The sequence below is a fragment of the Lithobates pipiens genome, unplaced genomic scaffold (assembly GCF_037356315.1).
Source record: "Lithobates pipiens isolate NorthernLeopardFrog02 unplaced genomic scaffold, aLitPip1_a1.2 Scaffold_28, whole genome shotgun sequence".
Classification (NCBI taxonomy): domain Eukaryota; kingdom Metazoa; phylum Chordata; class Amphibia; order Anura; family Ranidae; genus Lithobates; species Lithobates pipiens.
In genome coordinates this window covers 15,754,302-15,778,482 of record NW_027507789.1, presented here as the reverse complement: position 1 = coordinate 15,778,482, position 24,181 = coordinate 15,754,302, and the positions used below count along the sequence as shown (strand labels likewise).

General features: G+C 47.2%; 1 protein-coding gene across 2 annotated transcripts; it reads right to left on the bottom strand.

Moving 5' to 3' along the window:
• Window positions 1-2,619: 2,619 nt before the first annotated feature.
• Window positions 2,620-15,400, bottom strand: LOC143935109 (uncharacterized). 2 transcript variants are annotated; one of them, XM_077458742.1, is made up of 4 exons: window positions 15,245-15,400; window positions 9,713-10,030; window positions 5,395-5,481; window positions 2,620-3,115 (listed from the first exon to the last, which is right to left on the bottom strand). In XM_077458742.1, the coding sequence occupies exons 1-3, from the start codon at window positions 15,315-15,317 to the stop codon at window positions 5,399-5,401; spliced, it is 474 nt and encodes a 157-aa protein (XP_077314868.1). In that variant the 5' UTR covers window positions 15,318-15,400; the 3' UTR covers window positions 2,620-3,115; window positions 5,395-5,398. The 2 variants fall into 2 exon arrangements, with proteins under 2 accessions (XP_077314868.1, XP_077314869.1); XM_077458743.1 differs by having other exon boundaries at window positions 15,062-15,399.
• Window positions 15,401-24,181: the final 8,781 nt, after the last annotated feature.

Sequence of the window (24,181 nt, the reverse complement as noted above, 5' to 3'; positions counted from 1 at the left end):
GCATTTAGGCATTTAGAGGTGGTGAAGATGACTTTCGGAAGTTCACACCGAGCATCAGAATGGGGAAGAAAGGGGATTTAAGTGACTTTGGACGTGGCATGGTTGTTGGTGGCAGACGGGCTGGTTTGAGTATTTCTGGGATTTTCACACACAGCCATCTCTCAGGTTCACAGAGAATGGTGAGAAAAAGAGAAAATATCCAGTGAGTGGTAGTTGTGTGGAGGAAAATGCCTTGTTGAGGTCAAAGGAGAATGGGCAGACTTGTTCCAGATGATAGAAAGGCAACAGTAACTCAAATAACTACTTGTTACACCCAAGGTATGCAGAATACCATCTCTGAACGCACAATACATCTAACCTTGAAGTAGATGGGCTACAGCAGCAGAAGACCACACCGGGTGCCACTCCTGTCAGCTAGGAACAGGAAACTGAGACTCCAATTCGCACCGGCTCACCAAAATCGGGCAATAGAAGATTGGAAAACGTTGCTTGGTCTGATGAGTCTGGATTTCAGCTGCGACATTCAGATGGTGGGGTCAGAATTTTGACATAAACTACATGAAAGCGTGGATCCATCCTGCCTTGTATTACCGGTTCAGACTGGTGGTGGGGGTGTAATGGGGTATTTTCTTGGCACACTTTGGGCCCCTTAGTACCAATTGCGCATAGTTTAATCACCACGGCCTACCTGAGTATTGTTGCTGACCATGTCACCCCTTTATGACTACAGTGTCCCCATCTTCTGATGGCTCCTTCCAGCAGGATAATGCACCATGTCACAAAGCTCCAATCATCTCACCACTGGACAATGAGGTCACTGTACTCCAATGGCCTCCACACTCACCAGATCTCAATTCAATAGAGCACCTTTGGGATGTGGTGGAACGGGAGATTGGCATCATGGATGTGCAGCCAACAAATCGGCAGCAACTGCGTGCTGCTATCATGTCACTATGGACCAAAATCTCTGAGGAATGTTTCCAACACATTGTTGTATCTATGCCACAAAGAATGAAGGCAAAAGGGAGTCCAACCTACTACTAGCGAGGTGAACCTAATAAGGTGACCGGTGAGTGTATATACACTATATTACCAAAAGTATTGGGACACATGCCTTTACACGCACATAAACTTTAATGGCATCCCGGCCTTCAGCCGTAGGGTTCAATATTGAGTTGACCCCCCCCCCCCATTGCAGCTATAACAGCTTCAACTCTTCTGGGAAGGCCGTCCACAAAGTTTAGGAGAGTGTCTATGGAAATGTTTGACCATTCTTCCAGAAGTGCATTTGTGAGGTCAGGCAGTGATGTTGGACGAGAAGGTCTGGCTCACATTCTCTGCTCGAATTCATCCCGAAGGTGTTTTATCGGTTTGAGGCCAGTCAAGTTCCTCCACCCCAAACTCGCTCACCCATGTCTTTATGGACCTTGCTTGGTGCACTGGTGGGCAGTCATGTTGGAACAGGAAGGGGCCATCCCCAAACATTGAAACTATCAGGGATACTTTAAGAGGGCCAGTGACTCTTGCTCATCAGGTTGGACTTTCTCTGTAAATGAATCAGACTCTACATAGAACCAAAGAGCAGGTGAAGGCAAGTATTTTTTCACTTTTAATCCCTTTTATCTGACTGTTGTGTAATGTCTTTTTAGTAGGGCTGTGGAAATTAAAGATTAATTCCTCAATTAATCGATTAATCTTTTTGATCGATCAAAATTCTTTTGATCGATACTCACCTCTCCGGCTTCCAGGTCTTCAGGGAGCTCCATCGGAGATCCAGTGACGTCACGGACATCGACCTCACTGGACTCCTCCCCCCTTCCCCAAGTGCCTCCGTCCGCTAACGAAGGGAAGAGGGGAGGAGTCCGGCGATGTCACAGGCATCGACGTCACCGGATTCCTCCCCCTTCCCAAGTGCCTCCGTCTGCTAACGAAGGGAAGAGGGGAGGAGTCCGGCGATGTCACACACATCAACGTCACCGGACTCCTCCCCCCTTCCCCAAGTGCCTCTGTCTGATAACGTAGGGAAGGGGGAGGAGTCCGGTGACTTTGACGTTCTGATTGAACGTAACGCGTACGGGGAGGAGCTATGCATGACGCCACCCTCTGCTGCCCTACGAAACTAAAGCGATTGTCGGCTTTACATGCTGTGTTTTTATCATCTTTATGTGAGCAGTTTGTGTTTTGAACACTTCGATCTTTTCTTTCTACCCATGACCCGGCGTCTTTGCTGAGATCTAAGGAGACGTGAGAGAAGTTTATGGTCCGTGTTAACCCTTTTGATACCCGCTTGCATGACCACCTGTTTGCACAGGGGTCCATGCCATAAGGTGAGAGTGATTAGTTAGACCGGAGGTGGAGGGATTGTCACACTACTGTGCGAAAAAAAAATGACTTACGTCAGTGCTACAGTTTGAATTTAAAACGTATTTGTGTGAACTGTGAAGTTAAGTCATGGATTGTGGAAACGAACTAGTGTCGGGTGATTGTATATAGTGTATACCACATTTACCACTGACTAATGCAGAGCTGCAATGCAAGGAGATCAACTAAAAGTAGTTGGATCCGTATGTGCGTTATAATTAATCGAAATTAGTCGATTAATCGATTCGAAAAAAAACGATGAATCGAACACGAAAATTTTAATCAGTAACAGCCCTACTTTTTAGTAAACATTGATTTTCTTTTTAATAAAGCAATATTTACTAATCGTTAAACTCAATTTCTGAATGCTTTAAATGGAAATGAAGAAACACCGGCTCTGTAGAGAACCAGTGCAGTGTAAGCTCTGCTACATTCCTGTCTGAGCGCGGCAGTGAGTGATACTGACATGTTCTTCAAAGGACACCAAATGGTGCGTGTTTCTTGTAAAACACATGGAGGCAGCTACCGTGCGAGTGTGTGTGTGTGAAGGGTTAAGCAGGCTCAGTTACGATCGCTCTCATTCTGCCGGTGCTTAGATCGATGTCCCAGATCTGGATAATCTCTGCACAGCGCGAGGCCTGATGTGTAATACGGCACAGTTTGAGGTATACGGTATATCTTCACGTGTTCTGTACATTTCTTTTTTTTTTTTCTTGTGTCATCCTTTCTTTTAAAGATCCTGTTGTGCCCTTTGCTAAAAAAAAAAAAAAAAATTATAAAAGACATTCAGCTGAGGAAGGATTATCGTCCACACAGGAGCTTCACTGCAGAAAATCCGTGACACCGAAGAGTTAAAATATCAATAATAATGATATAGCAGTAAAGATTTGTTCAACCAGCTTTAACCATGAATAAGTGCCATGACAGGGGGCGTGAAACGCGTCAGTTATTTGTCCTGTGTTGCCTATGCTTATGAGGTGACTGTACTTGCATTTTAATCGTTTACCAATAAAGATGCCTTTTTTTTTTTGACGTGCGGCCATCCAGGAATTCTTTTTCTCCTCAACCTGCTTTAACCACTTGCCCACCGGAAGGTTTACCCCCCCCCCCTTTCATGATGACCAGCCCATTTTTTGCGATACGGCACTTTAATCGCGCAGTTTTGCGACGCTGTAGCAAAATAAAATGGGCATTGTTTTTTTCCCACTAATATAGATTTCTTTTGGTGGTATTCGATCATCTCTGCGGTTTTTATTTTTTGCGCTATAAATAAAAAAAGAGCGTCAATTTTGAGAAAAAAAAAACAATATTTTTTTACTTTCTGCCATAAAATACACCCAATTAAAAAAAATGTAAAAAATCAAATTTCTTCATATATTTAGGCCAATATGCATTCTGCTATATGTTTTTGGTAAAAAAGAAATCCCAATAAGCGTATATCGATTGGTTTGCGCAAAAGTTATTGCATCTACAAACTATGGGATATTTTTATGGAATTTTTTTATTTATTTTTTAATTTTTTTTACTATCCGTGACATATACCGGGACTGCCCCATTGCGGTGGACAAATCAGACATTAGCTGACACATTTGGGGACCAGTGACACCAATACACTAATCAGTGCTAAAAAATATGCACTGTCACTGTACTAATGACATTGTCAGGGAAGGGTTTAACATCAGGGGCGATCAAAGGGATTAAATATGTGTCTATGGCACAGGTGTCAAGCTGGTGGCCCTCCAGTTGTGAAACTACAAGCCCCATGAGGCATTGCAAGGCTGACAGTGACAAGCATGACACCGTCAGACAGAGGCATGATGGGATTTGTAGTTCTGCAACAGCTGGAGGGCCACTAGTTTGACACCCCTGCATAGCTCCCAACATTTTGAGATGGGAATAAGGGACACCTACTAACAAACGTATGTAGGCATAGGACACACCCCCTGCCACACCCCCTGTCACACCCCCTTAAAGGAGAATTTAAAAAAAAAGGTTAATTAAATCCACAAGGACTTTTTTTAACCACTACTATTCCTTTATATTGGCCTTTAAAATGTACAAATGCAGCAATTTAAAAATTGGATGAAAGGTTTAGCACAGGGAAACACTTTTTGAAAGATAAAAAGTGCATTTTACATACAATTATATGGATCAGACCAAAATGAGGGGGGGAAGAGGAACAGAGGGACATTGCTCCAAATCAGGGACAGCCCCTCGAAATCAGGGACAGTTGGGAGCTATGCCCCTGGCATTAGTAGCAGCACTTCACACTGAGATATTGGGACACAGCACGGGACTAAAACCTTGAGGGACGAGGGAATTTAAACCAAGATAGTTGGCAAGTATGAGGCACCTGCTTTGGGCCCCACAACAATGACAGGGCCCAGGGCAGCTGCCCCTTTTGCCCTGCCTTAAAGACGGCCCTGGACACGAGCCGTACTCTATCGTGGCTCAGTGGGCCATAATTTTGTATGGTTATGCTATAGTTCCCATGTACGCAGATCTGTTTGCTTGGAGTGTTAATGCAATCGCCATGAGGTGGCCAGTCTCCTGGTGAGGAATACACAAACATCCCTAAAAGAGAAAACAGATCTGCCGTGTCCACGGGAAGGTTTCTGCAGCCAATGGTCTCCCACCAATGTCTGTATGTGCGAATACGCTCGTATGAGCGTATTACAGCAAAACTGACACTGGGGGACATCCGACAAAATACATTAATAAAAATTTTGAGACAAGCAGTATCACCATAATTTCCAAACCATTGTGGAACCCCCCAGAGGACCAGTGGAGCTGGCAGCCAGCAGCAATGGGGACAAAGATGTGCTTTTAATGTACAATACAGCAGAAGAATAGAACGAAAGGGATTGCACAATAAAGTAGAAAACATAGTGACACTTCTTCTTTAAAGCATTTTCCACATTTTCTCTGACGGCAATAAAAACTTTAGAGGCTCCAACTCTTCCCCCCCTCCTTCCAAGGCAGGAAACATTACTGCTTCTTAAAAGTATAAAAGAGCAATAATTCAATACTCACATGCTTACAATAGTCTATTCATCATGCCAATACAAGCGCATAAGATGGAGAACACTATTCCAGTATTTGTCCCAAAAGAATGGCCGCCTGAAAAGTAGAAGACGGCTGACTGAGAATTTGAGAATTGTTGAAACATAATGATGACTTATATTTATAAATTAATTCACAAGGAATTATTCTGCAGCTTTGAGATCTCGAATGGTGCTCATCACATATTCTCCTACTTTCTTTTGTTAAAATATTATGATTTCTGGTACTTTGCCAATAAATTTGTTGAGTCCAATCAACTTCCCAAAAAGATATGCAGTATCAGCACAGGAGGAGAATGAATACTTACCTGCTGCCAGTACCCTGCTCTTTTCAAGAGAAAGCCGCAAAACCAACATTTCCAGATGTGTCTCCTGGGGCCCCCCCCGCTGCCTTCAGTGGTTCCTCCCACCAACCTCCACATCATTAGATGACGGAGGAGACAAGGAGCCCAAGGAGCCATGTATTGTAAAACCATGGATGAGAACCTTCTTCACTCAGCCAGAACACTGAAGATGGGTCGCGGATGGGTCTTCCAGCATGACAATGACCCAAAATATACCACCAAGGCAACAAAGAAGTGGCTCAAGACAAAGCACATTAGGGTCACGGAGTGGCCTAGCCAATCTCCAGACCTTAATTTTATAGAAAATTTATGGAGAGAGCTGAAACTTCAAATTGTTAAGAGACAGCCAAGAAACCTTAAGGATTTAGAGAAGATCTGTAAAGAAGAGTGGACCAAAATCCCTCCTGAGCAGGGGCGGACTGACCATTGGGCCACTCGGGCACTGCCCGAGGGCCCCATGCCACTAGGGGGCCCCCATCAGGGTTGCCAGCCTCAATAAAACCAGGGACAGTATGTAAAAATTTGAAATGTCCCTTACCGACATCCTTTTGGTCTAAAAACCCCGAGATTATAGCTGCCCCACCTCTCCAGTACCTTCTCAGCCAATAGAAACATGTCTGTGTATACTGTGTGATTGTATACTGTGTGTGTGTGTTTGTGTCTATTGTGTGTCTACTGTGTGGCCCCATAATCTCTAATTGCCCAGGGGCCCCATGAGTTGTCAGTCCGCCCCTGCTCCTGAGATGTGTGCAAACCTGGTTACCAATTGCAAGGAACGTCTGACCTCTGTGTTTGCCAACAAGGGTTTTTCCTAAGTCATGTTTTGCTTGGGGATCAACTACTTATTTTACTCACTGAACCGCAACTCCATTTAGAACATTTGTATCGTGTTTTTTTCTGGATTTTTTTGGTTGATATTCTGTCTCCATCATATAATATACACCTATGATAAAAATTATAGACCCTTCATTTCTTTGTAAGTGGGCAAACTTACAAAATCTGCAGGGGCTCAAATCATTATTTTCCCCACTGTAAGTGGAGGATGGAAGGGTGCGAACAAATGGAGTTTGCCCTTTTGGGTGAAGTTCTGCTTTAAATTTAGATGCATGCACAGTAAGGTCTACTGACACTATGTGGCCAGCACTTGAAGAGGAGGGCTCCTGTCTTTCTGAACTAGGGCTGTGACCAACAGACATGTGTAGTAGAGGCCCATTGACACTCTGCCCTACCAGTCTCGTAGGGGCCCATTGACACTCTGCACAGCCCGGCACATATGTAGTAGGGATCCATTGACACTCTGCCCCACCAGCACATGTGTAACAGAGGCCCATTGACACTCTACCCTGCCAGCACATGTGTAGTAGGGACCAATTGACACTCTGCCCCACCAGTACATGTGTTGTAGGGGCCAAATGACACTCTACCCTGCCAGTACATGTGTAGTAGGGGCCAATTGACACTCTGCCCTGCCAGCACATGTGTAGTAGGGGCCCATTGACAGTCTACTCAGCCAGCACATGTGTAGTAGGGGCCAGCTGACACTCTGCCCCACCAGTACATGTATAGTAGGGTCCAATTGACACTCTGCTCAACCAGTTCATCATCTGTAGTAGGGGCCAATTGACACTCTGCCCCACCAGTACATGTGTAGTATTGGCCAGTTGACACTCTGCCCCACCAATACATGAGTAGTAGGGGCCAGTTGACACTCTGCCTCACCAGTACATGTATAGAAGGGCCATTTGACACTCTGCCCCACCAGTCCATGAGTAGTAGGGGCCAAATGACACTCTGCCCCACCAGTCCATGAGTAGTAGGGTCCAAATGACACTCTGCCCCACCAGTACATGTGTAGTATTGGCCAGTTGACACTCTGCCCCACCAGTACATGAGTATGAGGGGCCAGTTGACACTCTGCCCCACTAGTACATGAGTATGAGGGGCCAGTTGACACTCTGCCCCACCAGTACATGTATAGTAGGGGCCAGTTGACACTCTGCCCCACCAGTACATGAGTAGTAGGGGCCAGTTGACACTCTGCCCCACCAGTATATTAGTAGGGGCCAGTTGACACTCTGCCCCACCACTACATGAGTAGTAGGGGCCAATTGACACTCTGCCCCACCAGTACATGAGTAGTAAGGGCCAATAGACACCCTACCCCACCAGTACATGTGAAGTAGGGGCCAGTTGACACTTTGCCCCACCAGTACATGTGTAACAGAGGCCCATTGACACTCTACCCTGCCAGCACATGTGTAGTAGGGACCAATTGACACTCTGCCCCACCAGTACATGTGTTGTAGGGGCCAAATGACACTCTACCCTGCCAGTACATGTGTAGTAGGGGCCAATTGACACTCTGCCCTGCCAGCACATGTGTAGTAGGGGCCCATTGACAGTCTACTCAGCCAGCACATGTGTAGTAGGGGCCAGCTGACACTCTGCCCCACCAGTACATGTATAGTAGGGTCCAATTGACACTCTGCTCAACCAGTTCATCATCTGTAGTAGGGGCCAATTGACACTCTGCCCCACCAGTACATGTGTAGTATTGGCCAGTTGACACTCTGCCCCACCAATACATGAGTAGTAGGGGCCAGTTGACACTCTGCCTCACCAGTACATGTATAGAAGGGCCATTTGACACTCTGCCCCACCAGTCCATGAGTAGTAGGGGCCAAATGACACTCTGCCCCACCAGTCCATGAGTAGTAGGGTCCAAATGACACTCTGCCCCACCAGTACATGTGTAGTATTGGCCAGTTGACACTCTGCCCCACCAGTACATGAGTATGAGGGGCCAGTTGACACTCTGCCCCACTAGTACATGAGTATGAGGGGCCAGTTGACACTCTGCCCCACCAGTACATGTATAGTAGGGGCCAGTTGACACTCTGCCCCACCAGTACATGAGTAGTAGGGGCCAGTTGACACTCTGCCCCACCAGTACATGAGTAGTAGGGGCCAGTTGACACTCTGCCCCACCACTACATGAGTAGTAGGGGCCAATTGACACTCTGCCCCACCAGTACATGAGTAGTAAGGGCCAATAGACACCCTACCCCACCAGTACATGTGAAGTAGGGGCCAGTTGACACTTTGCCCCACCAGTACATGTGTAGTAGAGGCCCACTGACACTCCACGCAGCCAGCATATGCACAGTACTTCGGTTTGCAATCTCCAGATCTCAGAACAAGACTGGAGACTTACTGTGTATGTGCTGGCCAGGCCGTGCTGTGCTGGGTGACAGCAGCGGGCATGCTCTCAACACAGAAAGCTCTGCCACCCACTGGACGCATATGTGTTACATAGGGTGACCACGTGTCCCAGATTGCCCCGGACAGTCCTGCATGCTGCAGGTCTGTCCCGGGTCCCCGGCACCTTTATTCCAGGACAATACAGTGTCCTGGAATAAAACTGACACAGCCACCCCCCCTCCCCCCGGGCCAGTCTGACACCCCCATAAAATACCACCCCCATTGCTGCTTTACTCACTGACAGTACTTGGCCTGGCCAGAAATGTCTGCAGAGGCACAATCCCCGCCCCCTGCTTGTGATTGGAGAAATGATAAATTCCGCTTGAGTCTAATCACTGCAGGGCAGTGTAGACTCAGCGCTGGAACTAGGTAAAACGGGTCTCGGCCGGCCAGGACAAGTTCAGTGAGTAAAGTGGCGCTGCGGCGGCCATTTTTGGGGGGCGTGATCAGTTCTTCTGGGTAGACCACACACCCACCGCCCCGGCTGTGCTGTGATTCGTTACAGCACAAGCTGATTTTTGGGAAGAGGGGGAGTGTCCCTGAATGGCAGTTTGGAAATGTAGTCACCCAAGGGTTACATGGGCAGCAATAGGGTAAACTATACATCTACTGTTGTGGTGGGAAGGTTGTTGGATGACGTAATAACCATAAAAGGTCTCTTGACTTCTATTCATTGTGGTTTACCTGAGTAGATATGAGTTCCGCATCCTAAAAATTTCACGTTTTGGTTTCCGATAGTGATGATGGCCCCACAGTAATAGACGCCCAGGTGGGTTTTTTCTTTCATTTTGACAGTCACTGTGAAGGCAGAAGGTGTTATATATATGATATTGATGTTTGGATCGGGAATAATTCCGTTGGGGGGGATCTGAGCCAGAATTGTGGAATCTTTTTCCAGGTAGCTGCTGAAATTACAACTAGTGGTCACTGTGCAGGTGAACTCCATCGCTGGTGATTCTCGCAGCTCATGAGGATTCTGGTCAATTGAGATGGTACCACACGCTGAAAAATAACACGAGGAAATGTTCATTTTTATCATTAGACACGAATACAGAGGAATCAAGATTACCCATTAGCACAACAAGGGAGTCGGATTCACCATACATACAGAAGTTGTTCACCTGAACATTTTGACCACTTAAAAATGTAAATAATACGTAACAGCCCAACAAAAGTGAAAGTAAAAAATTTTTTTTGCTGAAGAAAAATAACAGGTTCACAGATATGCGATGCAGGAATCAGCGCGATTCCTGTGCGGGTTCCCGTATCGCAGGTCTCTCACAAGCAGTTCACACTGCCCTATGCGAGCCGCTGCGGGTGTCAATACAAAGCTAATGACACCCCCAGATAGGTTTTGCAGATCGCAGTGCCTACTGTGAAATTGTGCAGTAATCGGATCGCATGGGTGTGAATACCCATGCGATCCGATTCCAGTGCGGACCAAAAAAAAAGGGTCCTGCACCATTCTGGTGCGAATGCGATGCAAATTCAGCCATACAATCTGTATGGCTGAATTTGCATCACACAGACATTGTATGTGATGTGCACAACAATGTAGCCTGAATCACATGTGATGTCGCATTTGCATACCTCCCAACATTTTGAGATGGGAATGAGGGACACCTACTAGCAAATGTATGTAGGCATAGGGCACGCCCCCCTGCCACACCCCCTAAAGGAGAATTAACCCCAAAAGAAAGGTTAATTAAATCTACAATGGCTTTTTTTTTACCACTACTATTCCTTTATATTGGCTTTTAAAATGTACAAATGCAGCAATTTAGAAATTGGACAACAGGTTTAGCACTGGGGAGCACTTTTTGAAAGAGGGACAGAGGGACATTGCTCCAGATCAGAGACAGTCCCTCGAAATCGGGGACAGTTCGTTGGGAGGTGTGGCATTAGTGTGCAAAGTGGATGTGGGTTTCCCTGAATCCAAATCGCATGACAGGAGAGTGTGCCCGGCTCGCAATGGAGCTGGTTCACGCGCCTCCGGGGCAGCCGCTGTCTGCATTCGGAAAGGGTCCCGTGTTCGTCTTTGGTTATGATTCAGGTGTGCGAATTCAGGCAAAAATTCAGACCTCAATCGCTGAACAGGGAAGCACCGGACCCCCCGCTGTGAGCCGCGGCCGCACACATATGTGAACCCGGCCTAACTCCTTTTTGATGGTGGGAACTGGCCCTTTAAGTGGGTTGTGATGGCCGAGACCAGTACGAGGGGCGCATGATCATGTGGCACTGTGATTGGATACACAGAGATGACACCATTAGCTCATCCTAACAGCTCCTGATTATCAGTAGCTGATTGGTGTGATCAGTAACAGCTCAGTCACATACAGTATTTGGAGTAGCTAAGCCCCCACCCCCTCCCATCATGCTGCTTCATATATGTATTTGGTTGTTTTACAAAGGGTTAAATCTGGACCTCCTCTGCTCCACCACACCCACCAGCAATCATATGTCCCACCGGATGTCACCAGTCTTCCAGGTTGAATAGCATCCAGTGTCCTTGCTTGTGATAGGCTGACAACACTGCACAATTTGGAGTCAGTTGTCACCCCATCACAGGAAGCTCCTGGAAAAAAAAACCTTCATGATTGGGTCTAGATCTCTTGTGACCACTTGTTTTCTCATGTGACCTCCTATAACCTCTTGTGACCTCCTATAATCGCCTGTGACCTCCTGTGACCTGTGATCACCTGTGACTTCCTGTTATCTCCTATGACCTCTTGTGACCTCCTGTAATGGCCTGTGACCTCCTGTATTCTCCTATGACCTCCAATGACCTCTTGCGACCTCCTGTGACCTGTGTGATATCGCCTGTAACCTGTGATCTCCTATGACCTCTTGTGACTTCCTGTGGTCGCCTGTGACCTCCAATGACCTCTTGTGACCTCCTGTGATCACCTGTGATCTCCTGTGGGTCTGTTCTGCTTGAGTCCATGTGTATAGTTGTAGGAACCTGATGTCAGTGCGAGGTCCCGGTCCTGTGTATCGGAGATGCCATTAGCAGCTATTGTAAGGACTGTCTATGTCTCATCAGTGTTTGTAAACAATCCATTGATACATTGTAGCTGGTTGAATGAGCAACACAACATAACATCTGCAGGAGAGAACCCAGGGACAGGGACAGACCCCAGATACAGGGACAGTGGCAGGGACAGAGCCCTTACCCCAGGAACAGGGACAGACCCCAGGGACAGCCCCCAGGAACAGGGACAGACCCCATAGTCAGCCCCCAGGAACAGGGACAGACCCCAGGGGCAGCAGCAGGGATAGACCCCAGGAACAGGGGCAGAGACAGTCCTGAGGGACGGGCAGAGACAGACCTCAGGGACAGCCCCCAGGAACAGGGACAGACCCCAGGGACAACCCCCAGGAACAGGGACAGACCCCAGGGGCAGCAGCAGGGATAGACCCCAGGAACAGGGGCAGACACAGTCCTCAGGACGGGCAGGGACAGACCCCATGGACAGGGGCAGATACAGACCTGAGGGAAAGGGGCAGGGACCCCAGGAACAGGGACAGACCCCAGAGGCAGGTGCAGAACCCCTGGGCAGCAGCAGGGACAGACCCCAGGAACAGGCGCAGGGACAGACCCCAGGAACAGGCAAAGGGACAGACCCCAGGAACAGGCGAAGGGACAGACCCCAGGAACAGGCGAAGGGACAGACCCCAGGAACAGGCACAGGGATAGACCCCAGGAACAGGCACAGGGACAGACCCCAGGAACAGGCACAGGGACAGACCCCAGGAACAGGCGAAGGGACAGACCCCAGGAACAGGCGAAGGGCAGACCCCAGGAACAGGCGAAGGGACAGACCCCAGGAACAGGCACAGGGACAGACCCCAGGAACAGGCACAGGGACAGACCCCAGGAACAGGCACAGGGACAGACCCCAGGAACAGGCGAAGGGACAGACCCCAGGAACAGGTGAAGGGACAGACCCCAGGAACAGGCGAAGGGACAGACTCCAGGGACAGTGGCAGGTACAGACCCCAGGGGCAGGTGCAGACTCCAGGGATAGATCTCAGGGGCAGCGGCAGGGACAAACCCCATGGACAGGGGCAGGTACAGACCCCAGGGACAGCGACAGGAATAGACCACAGGGGCAGGTACAGACTCCAGGGACAGTGGCAGGGACAGACCTTAGGGGCAGGGACAGAGCCCAGGGGCAGGTACGGACACCAGGGACTGTTCACAACTGTTGTTTGTGAAACGCGTCTGGATTTTAGGATGCATTCTCATACCTACTATCAATGGCTCTAAGGACATTGAACGTCTTCAGTTCCAAAGGTGTCAGTGCTCTGCAGTATCAGACAGAAAGTATTTTCAGCGCTGAACGATCGTTTCCACCATCACATATTCATTTATGGTAGTGGAGTTGTTCATGTGGAATGTAGAGATATATATACGTGATGCATGTATATGCAGCCAATGTTTATACGGATTCCTGGCCGTGGATGTTTGGCATCGGTCCCATCTATATACAAACATAGTACAGCTTTCTGTACACTAGTGGTGCCCTCTGAAGAGACGGAACGTTTTTCAGATGGTTTTTGTGACAAGTGGCGTGGTGGCATTATTTTGTGTCCCCGCTGCCTGAACACCTAAAAACCCGAACCATTGCACCACAACCAGTTGTGGGATGATGGTTGACATCATAGTTGGTCAATGATATCAGCGGCCCCTTTGTCTATATTCAGCTCTTGGCCAGCAGCTGGGGCAACATCATTGGTTCCTAGAGTGGCTGCAGCCACTAGTGTCCCAGCAAAGGGTATGAATGAGGTCCTGGAGAGGACAGTCTTCCCCCTGACCACTAATGTAAGGAACATTCTTCCCACTGACCGCCAGTGTAAGGAGCATTCTTCTCAAGGATCACCAATGCAATGGACATTCTTCCCACTGATCGCCAATGTAAGGTGCATTCTACCCACTGACCACCAATTTAAGGGACATTTTTCCCACTGATCACCAATGTAAGAGGCATTCTACCCACTGATCATCAATGTAAGAAACATTCTTCCTACTGACCACCAATGTAAGGGACATTCTTCCCAATGACCACCAATGTAAGGAGCATTCTTCCCACTGATCACCAATGTAAGGGACATTCTTCCCACTGATCACCAATGTAAGGGACATTCTTCCCAATGACCACCAATTTAAGGGACATTTTTCCCACTGATCACCAATGTAAGAGGCATGCTACCCACTGATCATCAATGTAAGTGAACATTCTTCCCACTGATCACCAATGTAAGGGACATTCTTCCCAATGACCACCAATGTAAGGAGCATTCTTCCCACTGATCACCAATGTAAGGGACATTCTTCCCACTGATCACCAATGTAAGGGACATTCTTCCCAATGACCACCAATTTAAGGGACATTTTTCCCACTGATCACCAATGTAAGAGGCATGCTACCCACTGATCATCAATGTAAGTGAACATTCTTCCCACTGATCACCAATGTAAGGGATATTCTTCCCAATGACCACCAATGTAAGGGACATTCTTCCCACTGACCACCAATGTAAGTGAATATTCTTCCCAATGACCACCAATGTAAGGGACATTCTTCCCACTGACCACCAATTTAAGGGACATTTTCCCCACTGATCATCAATGTAAGAGGCATTCTACCCACTGATCCCCAATGTAAGGGATATTCTTCCCAATGACCACCAATGTAAGGGACATTCTTCACACTGATCACCAATGTAAGGAACATTCTTCCCACTGACCACCAATTTAAGGGACATTTTCCCCACTGATCATCAATGTAAGAGGCATTCTACCCACTGATCACCAATGTAAGGAACATTCTTCCCACTGACCACCAATTTAAGGGACATTTTCCCCACTGATCATCAATGTAAGAGGCATTCTACCCACTGATCACCAATGTAAGGAACATTCTTCTCACTGATCACCAATGTATGGAACATAAAACCATTACCTAGACCCAAACCATAAGATAGATTAAGCCTAGAACCTTATTGCAGTGTAGATATTATCCCTCTTACCGTTTACACAGATCTGAGTCATTGATAGAAGCAGACATTGTATGTAGAATGCAGCGTACATGGTGGTCCTCTCAGGGTGAGCTGCCACCTCCGTCCTGGCAATAGTCTGACTGTGATAATATAAACTCAGCAAAGTGAGCTGCCTGGGGAGTTATAAATATAAAAAGAATCTGCGGCACTCACGGCAGGATGAGGGGGGCAGAGGATGGATGGCGCTGCAACCAAACAAGGATCCAGCTGAAGGGTTCATGTCCATCACGTAATGTCTGAGTGCCCCTTCAAGGAATAACAATTTGAAGTAGATGAGATCCCGGAGCTCCGATGGCAACGAATAGAAGATAGGTTATCCGGCAATTCGCTATTTCCCATTGTACAGGAAATAGACGGAAATGATCAGGAAATGCTTGTTGGCCGTAGAAACGTCTTCATTGTTTTTGGCCTTTTCTGTTGCCACAAAGAAAGACTCAACATCCCGGAGCACTCAGGGAGCGGCTGCGGAAGACTGTTGAAGAGTTCATTTGTTTAATGGAAAACTGAATGTTCTACAAAAATAAACCAATTGGAAGGCCTGATGAAGTCTATGCAGGGCTGCTGTTAGAAATCATGGAGCCCTGTACCACCTACCTAAAAGAGACCCATGAACCTCCCCCATAAACGTTTCGTGTAAAGACACTTCATCAGGAGTGGATGCATCTGTTACTCTGTGGGCAATATTAATATAAAGATACCGATAAGCTCTGGTAAGAACTCCAGCATCAAAGGAAATGAAGAGTAGTATAATAAGATTACTTACATAAGGCTAGAAAAATGGGTGTGTGTGATGCTGTACTTGAAAGGAACCACTAGAGTGGGTCGTCTGTCACGGGAGCTGGGAGAGCTAAACCACGCATGGGGCGAACGCTCAAGCACAAAATTCCCAAGAGATTAGATTCTCCATAAAGTGTATGTGGTAACACACGACCCACTCCAGCGGTTCCAGCAAGTACAGCATCACACACCCATGTTTTTCTAGTCTTATGTAAGTAATCTTATTATACTACTCTTCATTTCCTTTGATGCTGGAGTTCTTCCCAGAACTTATCGGGATCTTTATATTAATATTTCCCACAGAGTAATGGATGCATCCACTTCTGATGAAGTGTCTTTATATGAAATGCGTTGAGACAGGATGCAACTTTGCTTCAGTTAGTCATCATTGTATCAACTCATTATCCCTCTCATTACCCCCTTTTTTACTGTTTAATTACCCCATATACTGGTAACTGCAATGTGCTGCCACATCAATTTCAAAGGTTTCATTTACATGAATGATTTGCTTTATGTAGCTCTATTCTGAGGGGGAGAGAGTGGCTGGAAAGGAGAACAAGGTATAAAATATGTGGAGTGATCGTGGGGTTAGGAGGATATGTGCTTGGGGGGCTTTGGCAGGGGGAAGATATGCTAGAAGTGTGGATTGGATTTGAAATCTGACAACCCTCCTAGCACTATCTCACTTCCTTCCCAAAGGATTCCTGCAGCCAGGGCCGTCTTTAAGGCAGGGCAAAAGGGGCAGCTGCCCTGGGCCCTGTCATTGTTGTGGGGCCCAAAGTAGCTGCCTTATACTTTCCAACTATCCCAGTTTAAATTCCATTGTCCCTTGAAGTTTTTGTACCATGCTGTGTCCCGATATCTCAGTGTGAAGTGCTGGTACTAATGCTGCCCTGCTCTGCCCTATTGTTGTGTACAGATGACTCACCGGCAGACCTGTGTTTACATGTAAATAACCAGCATTCATATGTAAATAGTGGCGGAATTCATAAGTAAACAGCTGCGGCTGGTGGCATTGACATGTAAATAAAGGTGGCATTCATATGTATATCATGACCCCCTGCACTGAAGCAATGATGTGCTATAACCTCTAGCAACCAAACAGTGAGCAGTATTACTGTACAGTAATCTCTATCAACCAATTGCAAGCAGAAATCATGTGCTGTAACCTCTAGCAACCAGTCAGTAAGCAGTAATGATATACTGTAACAGCTGGCAACCAATCGCAATTTCTGCCTGATCTGATACAGTAAACTGATGTTAATTCTAGCTGCTATTTATTGTATGTCTCAGAGCAGGTGGGGGGGCCCCCAAGAAAATTTTTGCCCAGGGTCCAATCAATATTAAAGACGGCCCTGCCTCCAGCACATATCCTACCCCCCACCCCTTCCCCTTTCACTGGCCCTCTTTGCTCACAAAGCGCCCCTCCAAGCGCCCCTAGCACATATGGGCACAGGCTTCATATGATGGGCTCAGAGGCTGTATGATTGGCACAGAGGCTGTATATTATGTGCACAGTGGCAGTATGATGGGCACAGAGGCTGCATATGATGGGCACAGTGGCTGTATGATTGGCACAGAGGCTGCATATGATGGGCACAGTGGCTATATGAGGAGCACAGTGGCTGAATGATTGGCACAGAGGCTGCATATGATGGGCACAGTGGCTGTATGATGGGCACAGGCTGCATATGATGGGCACAGAGGCTGTATGATTGGCACAGAGGCTGTATGATGGGCACAGAGGCTGCATATAATGGGCATAGTCTGCATATGATGGGCACAGATGCTGCATATGATGGGCACAGTGGCTGCATATGATGGGCACAGAGACTGCGTTTTATGGGCACAGAGGCTGCGTTTTATGGGCACAGAGGCTGCATTTTATGGGCACAGTGGCTGCTTATGATGGGCACAGTGGCTGCAATTGATGGGCACAGTGGGTGGATTTTATGGGGCACAGTGATGCTGCAATTGATATTTTTTTTCCAGAATTATTTGCACCCCTAAAAAAGAATTTGAGCACCAGCCGCTACTACTGCCCCCCCCCCCAGCAAATATCTAATTCTCCCCACCCCCCTGCCAGCACTAGCCCTCTCCCTAGGATATATCTGACCCCTGCATTCCATGCAGAACAGTCACAATTCAGCCATGCGCACTGTTTGCTGCGGCGAGCTACGCGCCACATTACTACTCTCTTTCAGGCTACCAAAAGTGTCCCAGGTCTTTTACAATCTTATAGCGTATACCCCCCCCCCCCCCCAAAAAAAAATGCCGGCCCTAAGTTGTTCGGGTTTGTCTTGAAGTAAAGGTGGCGACCCTACAGGTGAATGAACAAGAAGTGCTCTGTGCACCTGCTCCGCTCCTCTTCATTCACAAACTGAAGAATAAACACAGTGATGAATGAACACAGTGAATGATCAGTACCAAAATCTCACTGTGTTCATTTACCAAAGGAAAGGTATAGTATATATGAAATACATTATTTCTCTGAGCCCAGGTTATCCTGAACCTGCCCCCAGCTTGTTGCTGCATAGTGATATCCTCCACTCCTATCCACATGCTTCTTGACAGCACATTGGCTCCTTGACAGATCGAGCCCCCTGTGATGGCTCCCCGGTGGCTTGATTGGAATCCTGCCCCGGCTTTGCTGCGCTCCTATCAGCGGCTCTGGTGTGGACTGGATTGGGAACAGATGACTTTTATATGGAGCTTATCTCAATGCTTAATACCAGATGGTTTCTTCATTTGTATGTACATATGTTTCGGTTCACATGCTGATGATTTTAAGTCAATATTAATCCCCCCATACATCATTCATCTCAGGTTGTATGAGATCTTTCCTATGGATCTAGCAGGTGCAGCACAGAGTGATGATGTCTTCTCTTGTATTGTCTCCCCAGCCTAATGCTGGTTACACTTGGTAATTATTTTTTTTTTTTTTCAAACCAGCGGACTGAGCGACAAAAAAAACATACAGTTCACCATTCTAACATGTAAGGGCAGGTGTGCGGATGTCGGTCATGTCCTCCATGTTTCCCTCCTTGTTGGGTGCCAAGCAAGGATCCCATGAGAAACCTACCCCAAGGTGGGTTCTTCTGGGCTATGTTGGGCACTTTGTTACAGGGTCACTTTGTATACATGGGGTAGCTTCACTTTGTGTTGTTTTCCTCGATGCCTTGTGACAAGGCTGAGGCTGCCATGGGGAACACCCAACCTTAGGACGGGCCTCTACTCTGAGTGTTGAATGTACGCCATGTACACTGCACACCAGCTGTTCTCCAGTTAACTCTCACTTTCTCATTTCAATGCACAACGTCCATGCCAACTTGCATTTTAGAGGGACTTGCTAAGCCAATTTCCACAATCACCTGTCCAACATTTTCCACTACAACCCCAGTAGAGGAGTGGAACCTGCCATGCACTCTGCGTGGGCTCCACACATGCACTCAACTTGACTCTTGGACAGGGGCGGACTGACCATTCAGCCACTCGGGCAGTGCCAGAGGGCCCCCGGGCCACTAGGGGGCCCCATCAGGGTTGCCAGCCTCAGTAAAACCAGGGACAGCATGTAAAAATCTGTGTTTTTTTTTACATCTGCCTCTGAAATGTCCCTTACCGACATCCTTTTGGTCTAAAAATCCAGAGATTATAGCTGCCCCACCTCAGTCTCCAGTACCTTCTCAGCCAATAGAAACATATCTGTGTATATTGTGTGTACATGTATGTGTAACCTGTGTGATTGTATACTGTGTGTGTGTTTGTGTATACTGTGTGGCCCCATAATCTGCTATTGCCCGGGGGCCCCATGAGTTGTCTGTCCGCTCCTGCTCTTGGACTTCCATACCACTGTACAGGATGGAGAACCTCTGCAGTGCCATCTGCTCCCATTGCTTTGGGGGACAAACCACTGGTCATCTCCTTTTCTGCCAGAGGCTGTGCCACCTATACCAGATACACGCTGCTGAAAGGCTGCTTGTTACACTTACATTACTCTCGACAACTACTTATGACATCACGTTATTTAATTTTACGCTGATGTCTTCATACCCCAATGTGTTAAGACCCACTGGATGATTGTGTGCTGGCTACTTACAATACACCTCTTTAATAACTTTAGACCAGGCAAGGACAACGTTTTAAATTCTTTACTTAATAAAGGTGCAAAGGTAGACATTTTACAGTCCAACAGGCAAGACACAATACTGTCCTAATTCCCTAACTATAACGGCAGGCTTGGGTGCTGCCCCAGCATACATGAAAAAGTGTCCATAGTCCTTTACAGGCTCTCTCACAAGTGAAGATCCTTCTGAGGCATAATCCAGTGCTGGCATCTTCAGGGCGAACCGAAGTTAAAAGTCTCAGGCCATAACAGACGACATTCTTCTACTCTACCCCTGCGGGTCTAACACTTAAGGCTGAACCGTGCTCACTCAATTTCTCTTGTGGGGCCAAGGAAGACTCCCTGGGACCCCTTAGGGGAACTCTCTTGAACCAGACCACTGTCACAATTTATATCTCACAGGGCAAGTGGGGTGGACCCAAACAGGAGAACTCGCCAAAACGACAAGGAGAGTGGGCAGAATTTAACCCCAGCCCTCCCAGCCGGGATAGCACCCACCAACTGCTTCATCCTGCTCACACATCCATCTGATGTGGCGTTCTCCCCCGCTGAGCTATTGGTGTCTGACTGCACCCCCAGAACACAGTGATCGGCGACTATAGCCATTGGTTGTGAGTGCCCGTGTGTACCCAGCTTAATACTGAGAGGTCCCCGTACTAACTGAGTAATGTTCTTGTGGCGACCTCCTCCACGGAGCTATTGTGTTCTGGCAGGGGGACCGCAGAAGCCAAAATATAAGAAGTATTAAACCTAAAAAGCTTATTGCAGCATAATCATTTCACATCTTACCTTGAATGCCAACGTGAGTCATTGATAGAATCAGAACATAGTACAATATGGCATAATGGACCATTTTATCAAGACAGGTCCGTCCGGGTAACATATAAAATAAATGCGAAAATGCGTATCGTTTTTAAGAAGTAGGTGTTGTTTTAGCTGCAACAGGATGTGTCAATATTTAACAGGTGTCAGGGCTGGGCTCAGCTCCTCCTTCTCTGAGCTGGCAGCTCAGCTGTCGGCTAATTGCCAGCTCCCATCTCTCTCCACAGTCACCCCAGCTGTTATGATTCTGCTAGTCAGTCCTGCCTACTTAAAGCCATCTAGCTCACTTGTTCTCTGCCTTCGCCTTGGTCACATCACAAGAAACCATCTCCTGTGTTCCTGTTTAAAGACTGTTTTTTCTGACATCCCTTCTGGCTCCTTATCCTGCTTGCTGTTCCTCTACTGTCCCTCTACCTGGATCCCTGACTTCTGGCCTGGCTGATTACCCGATCTGGTTACTGAACTCTGGCTTGGCTGACTACCCGATCCGGTTACTGAACTCTGGCTTGGCTGACTACCCGATCCGGTTACTGGACTCTGGCTTTGCTTGACTACGCTTACTCTTTTTACCTTTTTATTTTTATTAACCACTTGGCATCCACGCTATAGCCGAAAGACGGCTATATCGCCGACTCCAATTGCGGAGAGGGAGTTCCTGGACGTCCTCCTGCTTACTTCCGTGATGCACTTGCCCGCAGGCGTGCCTCTGGGAAGTTCTGTGTTGGCCGTGTCCCGTGTCATTAGTGCCATCTGTCATCAGTGCCACGTATTAGTGCCATCTGTCATCAGTGCCACGTATTAGTGCCATCTGTCATCAGTGCCACATCAGTGTCACGGTGTCATCAGTGCCACATATTAGTGCCATCTGTCATCAATGACACGTGTCATCAGTGCCACGTATTAGTGACATCTATCATTAGTGCCACATCAGTGTCATGTGTCATCAGTGCCACGTCTCAGTGCCAACTGTCATCAGTGCCACGTCAGTGTCACGTGTCATTGTCCTGGTGCTCCAGGGCCTTCAAAAGTGTAATAGGTAGTCAACAAGTTAGATGTGTAGTTTGTGCTCCTAGAACACCTGTTGGTGCTCCCTGCATGTTGGGCCTCTTTGTGTTATCGTAATACTCAGGAGTAGCAGAATGCGTTTTAGCGTGTCATTTGTGGTATACACATACCATGTGAGAGAAGTAACCTATTACAATGACAATTTTGTGGGGAAAAAAAAATAAAATCTTCATTTTGCAAAGAATTGTGGTAAAAAAATGACAGCAAAAATGACAACATCAAAAAGCTCACCATGCATCTTACTAAATACCTTGGCATGTCTACTTTCAAAAAAGGGGTCATTTGGGAGTTTTTTTTTGTGTCCTGGCTTGTTCGGGTCGCAAGTACATCAGGTGTGATCAATTTTTTATGATCTGCACCACAGCTTGTAGACTCTCTAAATTTCACAAAGACCAAATAATATCCACTAATTTGGGTTATTTTTTACCAAAGATATATAGCAGTATAAATTGTGGCCAAAATTTACGAAGAAAAATTAATAATTTGCAAAATTTTATCACAGAAACTAAGAAAATGTTGTTTGTTTTTTCAAAAATTTCGGTCTTTTTTCATTTATAGCGCAAAAAATAAAAAACCCAGAGGCGATCAAATACAACCAAAAGAAAGCTCTATTTGTATGAAAAAAAGGACAAAAATCATTTGGGTACAGTATTACATGACTGAGTAATTGTCATTCAAATTGTGAGAGCACCGAAAGCTGAAAATTGGTCTGGTCACGAGGAGGGTTTAAGTGCCCAGTTATCAAGTGGTTATTAAACAAGTGTGATTTCACTGTACTTCTGTCTCGGTCTGGTTCATGGTTTCTGTCAGTAGGCGAAGGCCATGAATTCAGAAGATACAGTCAATGCACTTGTTGGTAATATTTTTTCCAGACTGGATGAGCAAGATCACTGCATGGATCAGTTTGCCATGGCGTTACAAATGCTCCTGAGTCGCACGGCTCACCTGGAATCCCCCACTGTGGCTGCTCCAGTACAACCTGGGTTTCTCAACCAGGTTGAGATTTACTTTGAGATGCTGCCCCAGGCGTTTCCCACGGACAGAAGCAAAGTAGGTTTCATGATATCTTTGCTTTCTGAGAGAGCCTTGGCCTGGGCAAACCCTCTATGGGAGACGCAAAAACCTGTTGTCTTGAGTTACCCTGACTTTGTGACCTCCTTTAAAAGGGTATTTGACGTTCCCGCACGCTCCGCTTCTGCTGCCAAGTGCCTCATGTCCATCAAACAGAGTACGAGAACTGTTGCCGACTACGCCAATGAGTTCCGTACTGTGGCAGCAGAGGTTGCTTGAAACAATAAGGCCCTCATGACTGCTTTTTCTCATGGTGTCTCGGATTCCATCAAGGATGAGATAGCAGCCCAAGATATCCATCTCCGTGGTCTTCGTTCCACTTGGGCACAAGTTCAGGAGGCTTTGCAACATGCTGATGATAAGTACAGACTCCATGCTGACCACAGACGCCTGCCTGCACCTTCCTACCAGGTTGGGGACAGAGTCTAGCTGTCATCTCACAACCTCCGTCTTCATGTTCCTTCTTTGAAGTTCGCACCTCGGGTTTATTGGGCCTTTCCCTATCCTTTGCAGGATTAACCCAGTGGCTTACGCCTTGGACCTTCCTCCTAGTATGCGCATCTCAAATGTGTTTCATGTCTCCTTATTGAAAACTTTGGTCTGCAATCGCTTTACCACCTCGGTGCCACCTCCTCACCCTATACAGATTGAGAACCATGAGGAGTATGAAGTACAATCCATTGTTGACTCCCGTAGGTTCCGTGGGCACGTGCAGTACATGGTGCATTGGAAGGGGTACGGGCCGGAGGAACGCTCCTGGGTCTCATCCACGGACATACATGCCCCTGTCCTCCTCCGTGATTTCCATAGACGTTTTCCCCTCAAGCCCGGTGGTCCTCCGAGGGGGAGGGGTTATTGAGGAGGGGGTACTGTCAGGGCTGGGCTCAGCCCTTCCTTCTCTGAGCTGGCCACTCAGCTGTCGGCTAATTGCCAGCTCCTATCTCTCTCCACAGTCACCCAGCTGTTGTGATTCTGCTCATCAGTCCTGCCTACTTAAAGCCATCCAGCTCACTTGTTCTCTGCCTTCGTCTTGGTCACATCACAAGAAACCATCTCCTGCGTTCCTGTTTAAAGACTGGCTTTGCTGACATCCCTTCTTGCTCCTTATCCTGCTTGCTGTTCCTCTACCTGGATCCCCGACTTCTGACTTGGCTGATTACCCTATCTGGTTACTGAACTCTGGCTTGGCTGACTACCCGATCTGGTTACTGGACTCTGGCTATGCTTACTCT